This window comes from Euleptes europaea, chromosome 12 (genome assembly GCF_029931775.1).
Source record: "Euleptes europaea isolate rEulEur1 chromosome 12, rEulEur1.hap1, whole genome shotgun sequence".
NCBI classification, from domain to species: domain Eukaryota; kingdom Metazoa; phylum Chordata; class Lepidosauria; order Squamata; family Sphaerodactylidae; genus Euleptes; species Euleptes europaea.
In genome coordinates this window covers 58,345,652-58,364,655 of record NC_079323.1, presented here as the reverse complement: position 1 = coordinate 58,364,655, position 19,004 = coordinate 58,345,652, and the positions used below count along the sequence as shown (strand labels likewise).

Sequence of the window (19,004 nt, the reverse complement as noted above, 5' to 3'; positions counted from 1 at the left end):
CACAGAATGCGTGCCCATTTCTCCAATGCATTCATGGACTTTGATAAGAAAGGCAATGTTTTAGTAGCTGATCTCCTGCCATTCATTCGTTTTTAAAATATCAAAGTCTAAACAAAATTATTACTGTTAAAACTGGTTTGTATTTCCTATTTCAGTAAGTTTGTTGAATTTTAGTCTCCTGTACCACTTGTCCACCCTTTGGAAGCAAACCTAAGTAGGTCTAATCAGAAGTCCTCAATGGGGCTTACTCTTCTGTTCTTAGAATTGCAGCCTTTGCAATCCTAAATTATTTAGTGTTTCCATATCTGTTGCATGCCGTACGTAACGTAACTGCCCCTTGACTAATTGAATATCAAGCAATCAGATTCTTGCAGAAAGCAATAGGTTCAGTACCATATCACAACCAATATTATAGCCCTGCATAATGCTTGTAAAGCTTTTTAAATGCTTTTAAAGCACCCAGGCAGTATCTACAGGGTACTGCTTTGCTTTTATGGATTGATTTTACCAATACTTTTCAATGCAAGTACTGAGCACATTATGTGGTTTAAAAACAACAACGGCCTTTGGGATTCTTCCACATTTCCAGCAGGTGTTGTTTCCATGTTCTGAATGTAGGGCATAAAGCACAGCGCTGGATATTTGTGTGTGCGTGATTTTCTTGGGTTCCTTTTAAAGACAGTGGGCCTGTTGATTTTAAGTATAGTGATGTTACAGAGTACAGTTTTTAGGGTGATGTTGCCTAATGACACAGCAAGATGCCCACCTATTACCTATTCCTAACGGATTTATTTTGCTTACAAATGATTGTTATAATTTTGAGATATTGAGCTTTCTTTTAAAAAGAAGTTTCTTGACATCATAATTGTGAAGAAAATATTGGTGTCCTGATGTATGAAAAAGTTTATAAATCTGGTGAATCATCTACTTAAACCAATGTTTTCTTTGGCTTATGAGTAAAATATTTGTACTGGTCAAATAGATTTCAGTTAGCTGATTAACAATTCCAAAACAACTGAGAATGATAACTCTGTGCTACCTATATATAGGCTTGCATACATAGGCATCAGCATTTTGAGAATGTTCTAGCAGTCTGTGTAAAGGATTTAATATATCTCCAACTTTCCACTCGTTCCATGTTATTCATCCACAACCCCATTCTCCTCAGTTCACCAGACAGAGACAGCTGACTTCTGATCCTTTCCATGCAAGCAATGTGTGCGTGTGTGTGTAAAGTGCCATCAAGTCGCAGCCAACTTATGGGGCATTTCTTTGCCAGCTCTGGGTTGAGAAATACCTGGAGATTTTGGGAGTGACGCCTGGGGTGGGCGGGTCTGGGTCAGGGAAATAAGCCGAATACCCATATTTAGCTTCAGCTTATTTTGGGTTTACCAGAAAAAATCGGGCTCATTAAACCTGAACCTGAAATTTACCGATTTTTTTTTTTGCATGACCCTACCATAGAGTCCATCTTCCAAACAGCCATTTTCTCCAGGGGAATTAATCTCTGAAACCTGGAGACCAGCTGTAATACTCTGAGATCTCCAGTCACCAGCTGGAGACTGGCAACCCTATGAAGCAGTGAGCTCTACTCCACACTGCTGTAAAAAAAAAAAAAGGTAAAGGTCCCCTGTGCAAGCACTGGGTTATTCCTGACCCATGGGGTGACGTCACATCCCGACGTTTCCTAGGCAGACTTTGTTTCCAGGGTGGTTTGCCAGTGCCTTCCCCAGTCATCTTCCCTTTACCCCCAGCAAGCTGGGTACTCATTTTACCGACCTCGGAAGGATGGAAGGCTGAGTCAACCTTGAGCCAGCTACCCGAAACCGACTTCTGTTGGGATCGGACTCAGGTCGTGAGCAGAGCTTGGACTGCAGCTTACCACTCTGTGCCACGGGGCTCCTTCTGCTGTATTTCTGATTAAATCTGGAAGATCATAGGAAAGGGCCAAAAAGATGGCTACATAATATGCCAGTCCTGCTTTCCATTGGGGGCAGTGACACTGGTACAGGAAGTAACAATATACTCTGCTCCTTTCTCACATCTTCTTGGCACAAACATTATGGAAAAGAGATGGAATCGCAGAAGAGTGACAGCCACAGGTCCTGATTCAGATATTCAAAGAATTATTCACCAGAAACTATACTGCATACCAAATGATACTGAATAACTGAATAAATTAAAATAAGCAACTTTCCTATAGTCACACAGACCATTGCATTTTTGTTTCTCAGTTCTACCCATGTTTTTGGTTCATGCTCTTCCTGACCAGCGATTTCCCCTCCCCCTCTATTTTCTACAAAAGCTTTTCACTGTCAGTCACCCTGCTCTAAGGTCACCACATAATGGCATCATTCAGAAGCAATGCCAAATCATGGTTTGATGTTACAAGAATAAGGTCTCATGTAACACAAAACCATGGTTTAGCTTTACATCTGAACCATAAAGCATTATGATCAACACTAAAGAAGGTCCGTAAGATGTGGAGGACAACAGGGCTTGTGGGTTCCCTCCTCCTGCCCACTTTGTATGCTCAGAGTCAATTCATGATTTCTGATTTAGTGCAAACCTGTTTGCCATTACAGTCAAACATGAACATTCGAGTTTCTCTTTCCTCTTCATATTAGGATTGTAGATCATGGGAAGGAAAAGCACAAACAATAATCTGCTTGTTAGAAGCAACAGCATTTGTGCTAAAATCAGAAATCACTAAGTGATTCAGAATGAGCAAAGGAAGTAGAGAAGAGTACAAGAACAAAAGACTTCTTCACGTAGCATCAAACTGAGGTTGGGGTATTATCTCCAGCCACGCCACAGTGCTATATCCTTAACATGTGCATTAAAATGTTTTCTGTGCATACATACATTGAAATGCAATTCTTGTCTGCAAAAAATGCATTTTTAACAATGCAAGGCTGATATGGATACAGGACAGACACGACAGACTGGGACTTCCAGCTCAAATGTATGCACAGGTAAACAACTTCTTCACTAATTTGTAATTTAAAGCGGTCCTGGCTTGGACAGCCCAGACTAGCCCAATCTGGTCAGAGCTTGGAAGCTAAGCAGGGTGGGCCCTCGTTAGTACTTGGATGGGAGACCACCAAGGAACTCCAGGGTCACTATGCAGAGGCAGGCAATGGCAAACCACCTCTGAATGTCTCTTCCCTTGAAAATTTTACGGGGTCGGCATAAGACAACTGTGACTTGGCGGGAAGGTAGGGTTGCCAACCTCCAGGTAATAGCAGAAGATCTTCTGCTATTACAACTCATCTCCAGCCGATAGAGATCAGTTCCCCCGGAGAAATTGGCCGCTTTGGCCATTGGACTCTATGGCATCTAAGTCCTTCCCCTCCCAAACCCCGCCCTCCTCAGGCTCCACCCAAAAAATCTTCCGCCAATAGCGAAGAGGGACATGGCAACCCTACAGGGAGGAAAATGAAAAGTGATCCTCAAAAAAAGAAAAAGAAAGGAATCAGAGGAAAAACAAGTTTATTGGGATTTTTATTGAACAGATTTTAAAAATCTAGAACATATTATCAGAAAAATGTTAACATATTATCAGAACATATTATCAGAAAAATGTTAATTCCATCCGCTTTGAAAATTATGTTTCAAAATAAGATTCTTGTACATTATTCATTGCATTACTGAAATGTGATAAATGTGTATTTCTACTTGTAACATACCTCAACATTTGACTACATGATAATAATTATATGTGGGTAATGTTCTTTCAGAAGTAATTAATACTTGGGATTTTGAGAAGTTCAGTAAGCAGTGCTGACAATATAACTATATGCAGTTTTATTTACCAACCATCATTCCACAAAGCTTTTTAAAAATAATAATAATACTGCTAGTCACCAAGCAATTTTTCTTGTCTCTGGAAGTAGCATGGTTGATTTACAAAGAGTGTGAAAACAATTTTGAATCTTGTGTTTATTTACTGACATAATGGCATAACTATCTTATTCCAAAACCACAGGGTGGCTTGCAAACATTTGTACAATGAAATACTAAAATACAGATTTACAAATACTAAAATACAGACTTTGTACTAATTAAGTGCCTCTGTTTTCTAGCCTCAGTCCTTTCCTCACATTCTGAGTTAAAAATGATCTCCACCCCTTGTCCCATGCATCAGCAACAGGACTATGCAGAATATTTGTGCCTCTCCACATGTTCCCCACCACTTTCCCATTTATGTTTGTCATGCACTCGTGAATATGTACAAACAGTAACCATATGCAAACTAACATGGCAGCTACTAATTATACATGAATATATGCAATATTAAATGTCAGGAATGGAAGAGGCAGGCAGCAATGGATGGAGATACTTTAATTACAGGCAATGAGTATTGTGCATACTTTCAATGCAACTCACAGCAGAGCAACTCCAGTCCGGCAGGCCATTCCTGAAGAGGGGAGTAGTTAGTTGATGGTGCAGCCACACTGCCTCCTGAGAAGCTCCCTGGCCAGAAACAAAAATTAAAAATGAATTTCTTTAAAAGCACTGTGAAACTCCCCCATTGAGTTTCATGGGGCGACACCACCTATTTTGCAGGCTTAACTCTACGCCTGCAAAATGGTACATTCCGGGAGCGAAAGAGCTTTGGAAGCTACCTAAAGGTGGCTCTACTCCCAGGAATGCCTGGCACGAAAAACGCCACCAGGGAAGCAGCAGCAGTGTACAAGGCTCGCAACGCTGTGTCGCTCCCTGGAGCTGGCGTAAGTTGCCCTGTGCGGGCATCCATGCCACTTTGGACAGCACAAGTGGCATGGACGCTGGCGGTGGGTGGGGTCATGCTGGCTCCTAAGCGGCTCCGGCCCCTCCCTTCAGGATTGCACGGTATGTCCATTGATTGATTAACTGGAGTAACCCAGCATAGTATCAGATTGCTGTTTGTGAGCAAGTTCAGTTTCAAGAATCTGGAATCAGGGAATCAGAAGCACAAGTTTCTCATGGTGTTGAAATTGCCTAAAAGCAATTGGGCCTGAGCTGGGATTTGATTCCCAAGTCTACAATAAACATGCCCCTCCATGAACTGCATTGCTTCTCAAGTTTTAATAACACCCTGATTACTTTCACTTTCAGAGGTTTTGTGAATTACACTTTTAATCAATAAAATACACCCATTAAGTCTGTACAGAGATATCCTCAAAGGCACTAATAAGATAATCTATGCACTAAATTTTTACTGGTCTTCATTAAACATCCTTGAAATACCTTTGCAATCTAAGAATTTTGTCTAATCCATAGTCTTGAATTTTACACAGTGTTCTATAAACCAAATCCTTTGGTGAGTTATTCCTCTACTATACCACAAAGTTTGGAATCATTGGAAGCCAAGAAGAAAGTGTATATAAATCAAGCCTTGATGCATGGAGCTCTCCATTTTATCTTTACAATAAGAGTGATTGGCCTAAGATCACTCTTCATGGTCGAGCAGGGATTTGAACAAGCTTCATGGTCGAGCAGGGATTTGAACAAGCTTCATGGTCGAGCAGGGATTTGAACAAGGGTCTCCTGGGGTTCCAGGCACACAGGTGAAGCTATTCCCAACCACCCAATTGATAAAACTGTGACTCCTGAATTTTTGCCTATTATATAGCTGTAAAAAGCACAGGAACCTTACTAGAATAACCACATATATGGCTATAATAATTTAGTAGCAAGAGGAGGGCACTTTGCATTTTTTGGTTTTACTTTTTTAAAAAAATTAAAACATTTATTAGCTGTCTTTCTACCTTGTGGAACTCCAGGCGGCTACAATGTAAATAAAACAGGCTCAACAGTGCCATTCAAGGGATGTGTCCTTGGATCAAAATAAACAGCCTAGATGATAATGTGGGTGGGTGGGTGTGTCGGGGGGGGGATGGCACATTAAGTACATAAAATGGAGAAAATTCTAGACTTGGTTTGCATGTAAACATAACTCACTCAATTGCACCTTGATTACTGTTTATACCTGAGGAGCAGCAGCAGACTGTAGGAACTGGATCTGCTGAAAACTTGAAGCAAACATTTATTTAATTCATTTATACCCCACCTTTCTCCCCCATGGGGACCCAAGGCAGCTTACATCATTCTCTTCTCCGTTTTATCCTCACAACAACCTGTGTATCCACTACTTGGCAGGAATATTATGAGAATAACCACATATATGGCTATAATAATTCAGTAGCAGAAGATAGAGAAAGAATTCAATGAGGTCTGAACACAAAGGAGAAGTGGGTGGATGTGAACAAGATGCAATTCAACAAGTGAAGAGTTCTACATCTGGGTAACAAAAATGAGAAGCATGCATACTGAATGGGAAATACACTTCTGGGTAGAAGTGTGTGAACAAGATCTTGGGGGTACGGGTGGACTGTAAGTTAATTATGAGCAGTATGTGTGATGCAGCATCAAAAAAGGCTAATGCAGTCTTGGGGTGTATCAACAGAGGCATAACATCCAATTTGCAAGATGTCATAGTCCCCCTGTACACTGGATTGGTCAGGCCGCACCTGGAGTACTGTGTGCAGTTCTGGAGGCTTCACTTCAAAAAGGATGTGGACAAAATGGAGTGGGTGCAGAGGAGAGCGATGAGGATTAAACCAAGCCCTATGAGGAAAGACTGAGGGATCTGGAAATGTTCCATCTGGAGGAGAGATTGAGGGGGGACATGATTGCTCTCTTGAAGTATTTGAAGGCTGTCACTTAGAGGAGAGCAGGAAGCTGTTCTAATTGGCAGCAGAAGATAGGACTCGCAATAATGGGTTTAAATTATGGGCAGAAGGGTACCAACAGGATATTAGGAAAACATTTTTTATAGTGAAAGTAGTTCAGCAATGGAATTGGTTGCCATGGGAAGTGATGAGCTCCCCCTCACTGGCAGTCTTCAAGCAGTGGCTGGACAAACACAGGGATGCTTTAGGCTGGTAGCGGCACGCCTAGCCCTCTCTGTGGGCACGCGCGGAGCCATCACATCTGCCTAGGGCTGTGCCGTGTTGCCGTGTTGCGGTGTTCCTTCTCCCCAAACCCATGCTCCCCAAGCCTGCGCTGGCGCCCTCCCTCTCTCAGCTGAGCTGCCGGCCGCAGCTCAGCTGTTTGTTGGGGCCCCGCCCGTCTTCAGTTTGGGGGCCGCCCGTCTTCAGTTTGGGGGCCCTGCCCATCTTTACTTTGGACCGGGGAGGCTGTGGAGCACCTTGCCACGCCCCCCGCTCAGCTGAGCTGCAGCCAGCCAGTCTTCAGTTTGGGAGCCCCGCCCCTCTTCAGTTTCTTCCATTCTGCTTTCCTAGGTAGGTATTACCACACTGATTGCTCTGCCTTTTTTCTTTTTATCCCTGCTTACTCTGTCAGCTTCTCATCATCCCTTACAATCCAACTGACTCTCTTCACCTCATTCCAGCTGCCTTTTCAAACATCAACATTGTTTTTTTCCCCTTACAGAATGTTAAGCGCTGTGCTGACTCACCTATATATCTAATTCTGAACTTGGTCCCAGGGTGCAGCTGTTTTAAAAAGGCCCTTTACAGAGACAACAAGGTACTAACTTCTCAGCTGAACCCTCCCCTCCACACCAGGTACAATTATCTCCTAGCAAGGAAAGAAGACAGAAAAAGATTTGTCTACCAGGAACAATAGCCACCCAGTTGGGGAGGACATTTTTAATTGGGAAAATGAAGAAAGTTAATATCCTCTCAGCCCAGTTTGGTCTGTCCTTATGGCTGCATTTTAGGGTGAAAAAACCATGTGGAGATCTAGTATTGGATCTTCAACCTAATGTGTGGTTTGGCCTTTAGTCCTCTTGGTTTCAGTCTGAGAGCTAAATAGAAGAAAATACTTTTCTCCCCTTGAAATCTATGGAATTCAGAAGTACCTGAGGAGCTGGGGGCGGGGGACATGGTTCAACGATAGAACACCTGCTTTGCAGTGAGTAGACAGTACTGACCTTGATAGACAAAGGTCCATGAAGCTTCAGGTGTCCCATGAGGCTGGTACTACAGTGGCTTTGTTCTCAGACGTGGGCCATATCTTTGACCCTCCTGTCATGCCAGGATGTACCTCTGTCTGTCTACCTAGCTTCCCCCAAGCCTCATTTCTAGAAGAAATTTCCAACTCTTTCTAGAACAAATCATCTGACAGCTGCCAGTTTTCAAATTTCACTGTGCATAGCAAAACATGGTAAGCCCCTCTCTGATGGGGATATTATCAAAACAGCCATGTTGTCTGGGAGTAATTCCCTTTTTCATGATTTCCCAAACAAGGATAAAATTATTCAACACATCTCTGAGATGCCACTTAGCAGAAATACTGTTAAAGATCGAGTCCAGTGCATGGCAAGTGATGTTAGTCAGCAGCTCACCACTGACTTACAAAAGGCAGCCTGTTACTCCATGTGCTTGGATGAAAGCACAGATATAAATAATCATGCAAGGCTAGCAGTAATTTTGCGTTATGCTGTTGGTGACTTCATGAGAGAAGAGCTGGTGAAACTGGTGTCTTTGCCTAAAAGAACACAAGGGATAGATATCTACAATGCTGTGATGGAGGCTTTTTTGTCACAACACATAAGACCAGAAAAAGTGGTTTCAATTACTAGTGATGGGGCACCTTCTATGATGGGGGCAACATCTGGTTTCATACAATTCTTTGTTAAAGAAACAAAACATCAAGTCATTCAGTTCCACTGCATTATACATCAAGAAGCTCTTTGTGCCAGGGACAGCAGCAAAAAATTTGATGATGTCCTCAAAGATGCCACAAAAATGGTGAATTACATCATGGCTCCTGCTCTGAATTGTTGACAGTTTCAAGCACTTCTTGAGGAGGTTCAGGCACAGTATAATTGTCGACTTATGTACAATAATGTCCGGTGGCTGAGCAGAGGACGAGTCCTGGAGAGATTTGTAGCCTGCTTGGATGAAATTAGGCTGTTTATGGATGAAAAAGGGCGGGAATATCCACAGCCTCATGTTTTTTACAGATTTTACACAACATTTCAATGTACAAACAACTACAAGGCGTAAGGAAAACAGCAGAAAGGATGTTTTGTGATATCAAAACATTTGAGAGAAAACTGCAGGTTTTTGAAAGAGACCTTGAAAGTGGGCAGCTGAAATATTTTCCAAAACTAAAAATGCATTTAAAAAATTCTACAACATTTGCAGACAATCCTACAAGCCATCAGGAAATCTACAAGGAATTTTCTAGTATTGTAGCAGCTGCACAGGTGAATTTTAGCAACAGATTTTTACAGTTCACTAAGATGGAGACAACCCTGTGTTTTCTCACTTCTCCAGATAAAGCCACATTTGAAGAACTTGATCTTTCCTTCCTACACTGGTAAGATTTAGAAAATCTGGAAATGGAGCTAATAGATTATCCGGGCTGGTCTTGGTATTTTCTTTCCTGACGTTTCGCCAGCAGCTGTGGCAGGCATCTTCAGAGGAGTAACACTGAAGGACAGTGTCTTCAGTAACACTGAAGGACAGACTAACAGAGACACTGTCCTTCAGTGTTACTCCTCTGAAGATGCCTGCCACAGCTGCTGGCGAAACGTCAGGAAAGAAAATACCAAGACCACGGTCACACAGCCCGGATAACCTACAAGAACCAATGAACTCTGACCGTGAAAGCCTTCGAAAATATTTTGGAGCTAATAGAATTTAAAGAAAGCTCTATCTGGAAAAATAAATTCTATGACCTGCGTGAAACACTTGAGAAGATAGAAGGGATGACAAAGGATAGCACAGTTAGTTCTGAAAATGAAATCCTTAAAGTGTAGAATTCTCTGCCAAATAATTTTAAGTCAATGAAAGCACTTGGGATTGCTCTCCTTACTTTGTTTGGATCATCTTATGCTTGTGAGCAGCTGTTTTCAGCTTTGAATTATATCAAATCTGACACCAGAAACAGACTAACAGATGACCTGAGTGCTGCATGTGTTGCTCTCAAACTTACAAAGTATGAGCCGAGGGTGGACAAATTATCAGCATGCACACAACAGCAAAAATCACATTAATTGTTCAAAAGCATGCCAAATGCACACTTTTACCTTTCAATAAAAAGTTGTTTGTATCATTGAAAGCTCTGTTATTGTGTTTTTCTTTTAAGGCAAAAGATGTTAACGTATGAGTTGTTTTTTCTAAACTAAAACCTCAGTATTCAGGTTAAATTGCCGCATTGGCACTCGGCGATAAATAAGTGGGTTTTGGGTTGCAGTTTGGGCACTCGGTCTCTAAAAGGTTCGCCATCACTACTTTAGGCTGATCTTTTATTGAGTAGGGGGTTGGACTAGATTCTGCAATCACTCCATTGACTGCGCATCAGTTACTGGACTCATTCAAGGTACTGACTATCACATACAAAGCCCTTCATGGCCTTGGTCCATCACATCTGCAGCACCACTTCTCTCCCTATACTCGGCCACAACAGCTTTGTTCATCTGAACAAGGCCTTCTGAGGTGGTGGTGGTGGAAAATGCCACCAAGTTGCAGCTAACTTATGGCAACCCCATAGGCTTTTCAAGGCAAGTGATGAACAGAGGTAGTTTGCCATTGCCTGCCTCTGCATAGCAACCTTATTCTTCCTTGGTAGTCGGTCTCCCATCCAAGTACTAACCATGGCCAATCATGTTAGCTTCTGAATTTGGGCTACCCTAGGCCATCCAGGTTAGGGCTTTCTGCAGGTGCCACCCTGCAAACTAGCAAAATCAACTGCCTGTACACATGCTTTCTGTTGTGGTCCCCAACTTATGGAATGGCCTGCCTCACAAGGTTAGAAAGGCTCCCTCTGTCCTGGCTTTCTGCAAACTATGCAAAATGGAATCATTCAGGAGGGCTTTTTTACACAGGAAAGAGGGACCTGGATGGCCCAGGCTAGCCTGATCTCGTCAGATCTCAGAAGCTAAGCAGGGTCAGCCCTGGTTAGTATTTGGATGGGAGACCACCAAGGAATACCAGGGTTGCTGTGCAGAGGAAGGCACTGGCAAACCACCTCTGGTTAGTCTCTTGCCATGAAAACCCCAAAAGGGGTCGCCATAGGTCGGCTGCGACTTGACGGCACTTTATACACACAAGAGGGATGTACTGTAATGAAAGATAGTTTGGTAAACAGATAGGGATTGTGGACTATACTCCTGTGCTCTGTCTGTTGCTGTAAGTATGCTCTTACTACGTAATTTTTGCATCGTTTAATGTGTCATGTTAAAATGCTTATGCTTTGTTTGTTTTGTTCCAGCTTTTTTCTTTCTTCTTGTTTTCAGATTTCTACAATACGCCTATTCCACCGCAATGGTTGTTGCATCCTGTTGATTGTATTCAACATACACAATGTATCTTACACACCTCGAGTCTCAGTGGGAAGGGTGGACTATAAATAACATACATAAATAAAAATTACAACAGAGCAGGCTGTTTAAATCTAAGTTTGCTCCAATCTCACAGGAAGATGGAAGCTGGAGGTCCAATTTTTATAGGGAAAGGCAGGCTGGTAGGGCTACCCCTCCCCCTTCCTTGCCACTTTGTTCCCTCAAGGCTGTCCCCCAAGTCATATTTTGCCTTAGTCAAGCTCTCTCAGCAACAGTAAGCTGAGGAGGTGGGGTGCTGCAGCTAAGTAAATAGTTCTGACTCATCCCCTACATGTGGGAAAGGTTCAGAATTAAATACATCAGAGCACGCCATATTGTCACAGGCACAGCTGTAGTGTGTGTGTGTCTGTTAAGTGCTGTCAAGTCGCTTCCGACTCATGGCGACCCTAGGAATGAAAGTCCTCCAAAATGTCCTCTCTTTGACAGCCTTGCTCAGATCTTGCAAATTGAAGGCTGTGGCTGCAGAGGCCTGCTGAAAACTTAGGAGGCTAGGAAACAATATTTTTTCACTTGTACCTGTCAATTGTGTTTTCGCTGGACAAGCACATGTGAATCTGTCCTCGTGTTACTATTTTAAAAGACAACCTTATTAAAAAAAGAAAAGAAAAAGGACGGTGCCAAACAGCCGCGCCCGCCGCAACACTGCAAAAAGACTGCATGCGCGCAGGGCGGCTTCTCCACTCTTAAAAACCAGCAGAGACTTCGGCCATTTATGCACAATCAAAAGGTTTTGCCTTGGATTTGCTGTTCTCTAGGTGCACATTTTCGCCATCCCAATTCTCAAAACTCTGCACGGGGGCTTATTTTTGAGTTTTGAGAATTCAGATGGGGGGGGGGAACGTGCAGCGAGAGAGCGGCAAGTCCAAGGTAAAAAAAAACACCCATGCATAAAACGGTTCACAGTGGGTAGCCGTGTTAGTCTGTCTACAGTAGTAGAAAAGGGCAAGAGTCCAGTAGCACCTTAAAGACTAGCAAAAATATTTTCTGGTAGGGTATGAGCTTATATATACACACACATATATACATACACATATATATACATAATTCACAGTGGGTAGCCATGTTAGTCTGTCTGCAGTAGAGAAAAGAGCAAGAGTCCAGTATTTTTGTTAGTCACAAATATTTATATTTTCTGGTAGGGTATGAGCTTTCGTGAGCCACAGCTCACTTCTTCAGATATCTTCGGTATCTGAAGAAGTGAGCTGTGGCTCACGAAAGCTCCTACCCTGCCAGAAAATATTTTTGTTAGTCTTTAAGGTGCTCCTGGACTCTGGCCCTTTTCTACTACTGCAGGCAGACTAACACGCCTACCCACTGTGAATTAAAGATAGATGGATTCACATTCCAGCTGTACCTGAAGAAGTGAGCTGAGGCTCACGAAAGCTCACACCCTGCCAGAAAATATTTTTGTTAGTCACAAATATTTATATTTTCTGGCAGGGTGTGAGCTTTCGTGAGCCACAGCTCACTTCTTCAGATATCTTCGGTATCTGAAGAAGTGAGCTGTGGCTCACGACAGCTCCTACCCTGCCAGAAAATATTTCTGTTAGTCTTTAAGGGGCGACTGGACTCTGGCCCTTTTCTACTACTGCAGACAGACTAACATGGCCACCCACTGTGAATTAAAGACAGATGGATTCACATTCCAGCTGTACCTGAAGAAGTGAGCTGAGGCTCACGAAAGCTCACACCCTGCCAGAAAATATTTTTGTTAGTCACAAATATTTATATTTTCTGGCAGGGTATGAGCTTTCGTGAGCCACAGCTCACTTCTTCAGATATCTTTGGTATCTGAAGAAGTGAGCTGTGGCTCACGAAAGCTCACACCCTGCCAGAAAATATTTTTGCTAGTCTCTAAGGTGCTCCTGGCCTCTGGCCCTTTTCTACTACTGCCTAAAACGGTGTTCGTGTCTAGGTGCCCCACCGCGTGACAGACCGCTTCCCGTTTCCTCCGCCCCAAGATGGCCGCCACCTACTGTCCGGACGGTCGCTGTCGTGTCGTCAGCAGCGGCTCCGGCGCGGCGCTCTATCCTCCGAGGGAACTCGGTGGTACAGCGAGCCGGCCGTTTCCCTCCGCGCCTGCGACGAGGAGTCGGGAGGGCCGAGTCGATGGCGGGCGGCAGGGGGCGCTGTGGCGAGTTCTGGGGTGACGCTATTGCGGCGGCGGCGAGAGCGGGGGACGAGCGAGCTGCGGCGCGCGCGGTCGGGGTCGCTGCGGTAGCCGCTCGCTCGCCCGCTCGCTCGCCCTCCCTCCTCCTCCTCCCCCCCCTCCGGCGGCCGTTTGGGCCGAGGCGGGAATGTTCCGCAAGGCGCGGCGCGTGAACGTGCGGAAGCGGAACGAGTCGGAGGAGGACGAAGAAGAGCGGGACGACGAGGCGCCCCAGTCGCAGCCGCCGCCGCCGCCTGCGCCAGGAGGAGACGGGCCTGCGGCTGAGGCCCCTCAGCCGCTCCCGAGGCCGCCCCTCCTGCCGCTCCCCACGGGCTGCGTCCCTCTCGTCTCTCCCGCGGGCGGCGGAGGCCCCGGAGGCTTCGCTTATGGCGGCGCCGAGGCGGTCGGCCGGGGAAGCCCGGCCCTGACGGCCCCGCCGCCGGCCCTGCCCCCGCCGCCGCCGCCTCCTTCGCAGCAGCCGCCCCCGGCTGGAAACAACGGCTTCGTGTCGGCGGCTTCGAAGGCCAAGGAGCGCCGGAACAAGGGCAAGGAGGCGGCGGGGCCTCCGCCGCGCGGCAGCCTCAAGCTCCTCAGCTTCCAGGACGAAGAAGAGGGTAAGCGGGCACGCGGGGGGGGGGGGCCGCTCCCGCCTCTGCGGCTCCCGCGCATGCGCGCGCACCCCTCTCCCCCCCCACTCCTCTTCTTGCCCCCCCCCCACACACACACCTGGTTGTAGCGAGGTTAGCCCCGTGCAGGCACTTCCAGCCCACCTGAACGATGTATGTTAAGAACCCATTCCTATTATTACATCCCTCCAACACTATATATATGCTGCTCCAGATCAATTGGTCAAGGAGCTCCTAAGGCACTGGTTCCCAACCAGGGGTCCCTGAGAACTAAATTAAGGTCCGCGAAACAAAGTTACAAACCCATAATAAATTAATATTTTCAATTAAAAGTTCTCTGTTATAAAAACATATATTCAAATATTATTCTAAGTTTAATGTTTAACTTAACAGTTAGGATTAAAGTTTATTTTCAAATTCTCGGAATTTTTATTTTGAACCTTGGGGTCCCTGCTCCGAACAAAAAAGTCCTAGTGGCCCCTGGTCAAAAAAAGGTTGGGAACCACTGTTCTAAGGGATAAAAGGAAGGATTACTATTATTAAAGTGATAATAGTATAAGATAAATTTTAAATACTGTCAAAACACTTCTCCGGAAGTCTATTGGAGGTGGGACACACTGTTAAGGCGGGTGGTGGGTATTAGAGCACTGTGTATTTTATAATATGGTATGGGGTGATTTTGAATGATGTATAAGTGCTCTTTTTGTATTTTTGTGTTTTTTATGTTATTGTTTTCTTTGTTTTTTATAATTTGTTTTGTTTTTTCTTATTATAAAATAATAAAAAATTATTTAAAAAAAAGAACCCATAGTTTATAGCAGGAAGGGTAAACAGCTATTATATTGCTCAGCGTGAGTCTAGAAATACTAAATAACGGGGTTACCACACTTTGTATTCCCAGCGATGTATTAAGCGTTTGAAAACGTTCTAAAAAAAATCGCTTTAAAAGGGTTTTTGGACACCACGGCTTATAAATGGTTGGAAGACGTCTTCGCAGCTAAAGGGACCAAACAAAGTGCGAACGGTATTTTTTTTTAATAACGTTTTCAAACTCTTAATACGTCGGTGGGAATACATCGAAAGTGCGAACGGTGTTTTTTATAATGTTTTCAAACTCTTAATACATCGCTGGGAATACAAGTGCGGTAACAGCCGACAATGTAAAAAATAAGACGGTTGTCGAAGGCTTTCACGGTCAGAGTTCATTGGTTCTTGTAGGTTATCCGGGCTGTGTGACCATGGTCTTGGTATTTTCTTTCCTGACGTTTCGCCAGCAGCTGTGGCAGGCATCTTCAGAGGAGTAACACTGAAGGACATTGTCTCTCAGTGTCAAGTGTGTAGGAAGAGTAATATATAGTCACAAAGGGGTAGGGTTTGAGATGAATCATTGTCCTGCAAAAAGTATCAAAGGTAATGTGCTAATCATTGTCCTGTAAGTATCAAGATAACGTGCTAATGAGGGTGTGGTATGTAAATATGGAACCATTGTATCCTGAAGTTAACATGTGGAATCCAAAGCTAATCTGCATGGCTATTGTGGACTGTAGTCTTTGTTAGTCTGGAGGTTTTAAGGCTTGGCTTCCTGTCCTAAAAACCTTCAGACTAACAAAGACTACAGTCCACAATAGCCATGCAGATTAGCTTTGGATTTCACACATTAACAAATCACTTCAGGATAAAGTGGTTCCATATTTACATACCACACCCTCATTAGCACATTATCTTGATACTTACAGGACAATGATTAGCACATTACCTTTGTTACTTTTTGCAGGACAATGATTCATCTCAAACCCTACCCCTTTCTGACTATATATTACTCTTCCTACACACTTGACACTGAGAGACACTGTCCTTCAGTGTTACTCCTGCCACAGCTGCTGGCGAAACGTCAGGAAAGAAAATACCAAGACCACGGTCATACAGCCCGGATAACCTACAAGAACCAATAAGACAGTTCTTTATCATGTTGTTAAAATGTTAAATACCAACCCTGGAAAAAGCCCAATCTGTATGTGAATGGGAATGTATGCAGTTTATGTTGCGTTAAAAACTAATAAAATGTTATTTTTTAAAAAGTGCACCTTAACGGTCGTTCAAGTAGATTTTGCCAGTTCACACAGTAAAATCCGCCTTCAACGTGCGTTGAAAGTGGATTGAAAGTGCATTATTTGGGCTGTGTGAAAGTACCCCCACGTGGTGATGGTCTTCTACGGTTTCTCTCAGCTCCAAAAAACAAACTAGTCTTGTTGAGACTGGGCAGCTTTGAGAATGGAGAGACTGGATGGTATTGGTGCCATCTCAAAATATTCCTTTCCTTTATCCCTTAGAACAGGCTTTTCCAAACTGTGGCCCAGGACAGCTGTGAATCCCAACGCAAAATCGTAAACTTACTTAAAATATTATGAATCAGCTATCGTTAGTGTATTTCATGTGCGGCCCTTCTTCCAATGTGGCCCAGGGAAGCCAAAAGATTGCACACCCCTGCCTTAGAAGCTCCTTGATCCATTGATCTTGATTTAAATCAAATGTTTCTAAATCAAATTTAATTTTAAATCAAATGTTTGAGGGATATAAGGACTGAAATAAATCTTGCCACGGACAATGTAGCCTTGGGATCCTTGTCACTTAATAAAAAAAGGCATTCTGGAGTACATACTCCATCTGGATGGTGCTGTTTGGTTGTGTCTAGAACTAGAGCAAATTAAACTAATCTTTTTTTAGCCTTTTTAGGTGAAACCATTATCATCCATAAAATAGGGAAGCCACTCACTCTCATTTTCCAGCCCCAAATCTCATTTGCTGTTACATTTCCTTAGTGGGAAACTTCCATCCCTACATTAGTCTACAACAGTGGTCGGCAAACTCATTAGTCAATAGAGCCAAATATCAACAGTATGATTGAGATTTCTTTTGAGAGCCAAATTTCTTAAACTTAAACTATATAGGTAGGTACACTGTTTATTAACTTAATAAACTTTAATTAAAGTTTTAAGTCTTAATTAAACTATAGGTACACTGGGGGGGAGATGCTAGGGTTGCCAGGTCTCCAGCCACCACCTGGAGGTTGGCAATCCTAGTAGAGGAAGGGAGGTGGGAGGGATGGAGAAAGGAAGGAAGGAACTGGGAAAGGAAAGAGAATGAAGGAACTGGGGAAGGAAGGATGAAAGGGAGGAAGGATGGAAGGAAGAGTGGGGAGGGACAGAGAGAAAGAAAGAGGAAGGAAGGAACTGGGAAAGGAAAGAGAAGGATGGAACTGAGGATGAAAGGATGGAAGGAAGGAAGGAAGTGGGGGGAGGGACAGAGAGAAAGGAAGGAAGGAACTGGGAAAGGAAAGAGAAGGAAGGAACTGGGGAAGAAAGGATGAAAGGGAGGGAGGGAGGAAGAGAAAGAAAGAAAGAAAGAGTGGGGGAGGGACAGAGAGAGAGAAAGAAAGAGGAAGGAAGGAACTGGGAAAGGAAAGAGAAGGAAGGAAGACAGTGGGGGAGGGACAGAGAGAAAGAAAGAAGAAGGAAGGAACTGGGGAAGAAAGGAGAGGGGGGAGAAAGGGGAGGGGGGATGGCAGGCCTTTCTCTGGCGGATGCGCGGCTGTTGAGGGGCCACCTGGCCCTCCGCAAGCGCCCGGAGGAGGAGGCGGGCGAAAACAGCCAGGGGAGAGGCGCCTGAGGAGGAGGATGGCGGCGAGCTGGACTTTTGGGAGCCGCCTGAGGGGGACGAGGAGGAGGAAGGCGGCGAGGAGGAGCTGCTGCTGGAGCCTGGAGGAGGAGGCCCGGCCTCATTGCTGCTGGCCTCCCCGCCGCCTGTTAGCTGTTGGGGGGCGAGAGGGGGGGAAGAGGAAGAAGCCAGCCGCATGCGTGTGGGCGAGGCAGGAAGCCTTCAGCCCTGCTGATGCGCGCACAGTGGCGGGGGGGAAGGTGTTGGCGCTCTTCCCTGCCGCCCCCCTCGAAGGCCCCCGCCAGCGGCACCAGCACCGAGCCCAGCCTGGGGGATGACAGTGGGGGCGGCGAGGCCAGCAGCAACAAGGCCGGGCCTCCAGGCTCCAGCAGCAGCTCCTCCTCGCCGCCTTCCTCCCCCTCGATCCCCTCAGGCGGCTCCCAGGCCTTTGAGGGGGGCGGCAGGGAAGAGCGCCAACACAGCACCTTTCTCCCCTCCCACATAAGCACGCACGGGGCCCAGCAGGGCTGAAAGCTTCGCGCCTCACGCAGGCACGCCCGCGGCTGGCTTCTTCCTCTTCCCCCCCTCCCTCGCCGCCCAACAGCTGACAGGCGGCGAGAGGAAATTTAAAGGGCGCCGCAGCGTTCCTGCACGCTACGGCTTCCGGAACAGTTTCGGTGAGATCCATGCTGGCCCGCATTTTAATGAATGGGCCCTGGAGCTCCCCCCGGCCATTCTCCACGGGGGGGGGGGAGAGCGCCCGCTCGCCTGCTCTCTCGCGCTCGCTTGCTCTCACTCTCAGGCGCGCCGGCTCCAGACAGGAAACTCGCCTCCGCTCGCTCTCGCTCTCTCCGGCGCAAAGGGAGCAAGCGCAGCCCGGCTGCCGGTGCAAGCAGGCGCGAGAGCAGGGGCTCCGAACCAAGTGGCAGAGCCACACACAAGGGGCCAAAGAGCCGCATGCGGCTCGCAAGCCGCGGTTTGCCAACCACTGGTCTACAATGTCTGTAAAGACTGATTTATGTGGGAACAAATATTTCTGCAAAATGCATGTGTGTCACATCGCTTATTAAGCATGTATAAATAAATGTCTTTTATCTTGAAAATATATGGAAATGTAGATCTGTGCCTGTCTTATTGCTTGATTTGAAAGAAATCTTATTATGTATATATGTATTTCATAATTAGTATGCATTGGCTTTGTTGATGTCTGAAA

The 19,004-nt window shown here is 45.2% G+C and overlaps 1 protein-coding gene across 1 annotated transcript in view; it reads left to right on the top strand.

Moving 5' to 3' along the window:
* The first annotated feature begins 13,659 nt into the window (after window positions 1–13,659).
* The window catches only part of PAXBP1 (PAX3 and PAX7 binding protein 1), a 34,212-nt gene continuing 28,867 nt past the window's right edge, over window positions 13,660–19,004 (top strand). Inside the window, exon 1 of the mRNA XM_056858479.1 lies at window positions 13,660–14,125. Coding sequence (XP_056714457.1) covers window positions 13,660–14,125 — 466 coding nt within the window. The remainder of the gene's footprint in view (window positions 14,126–19,004) is intronic.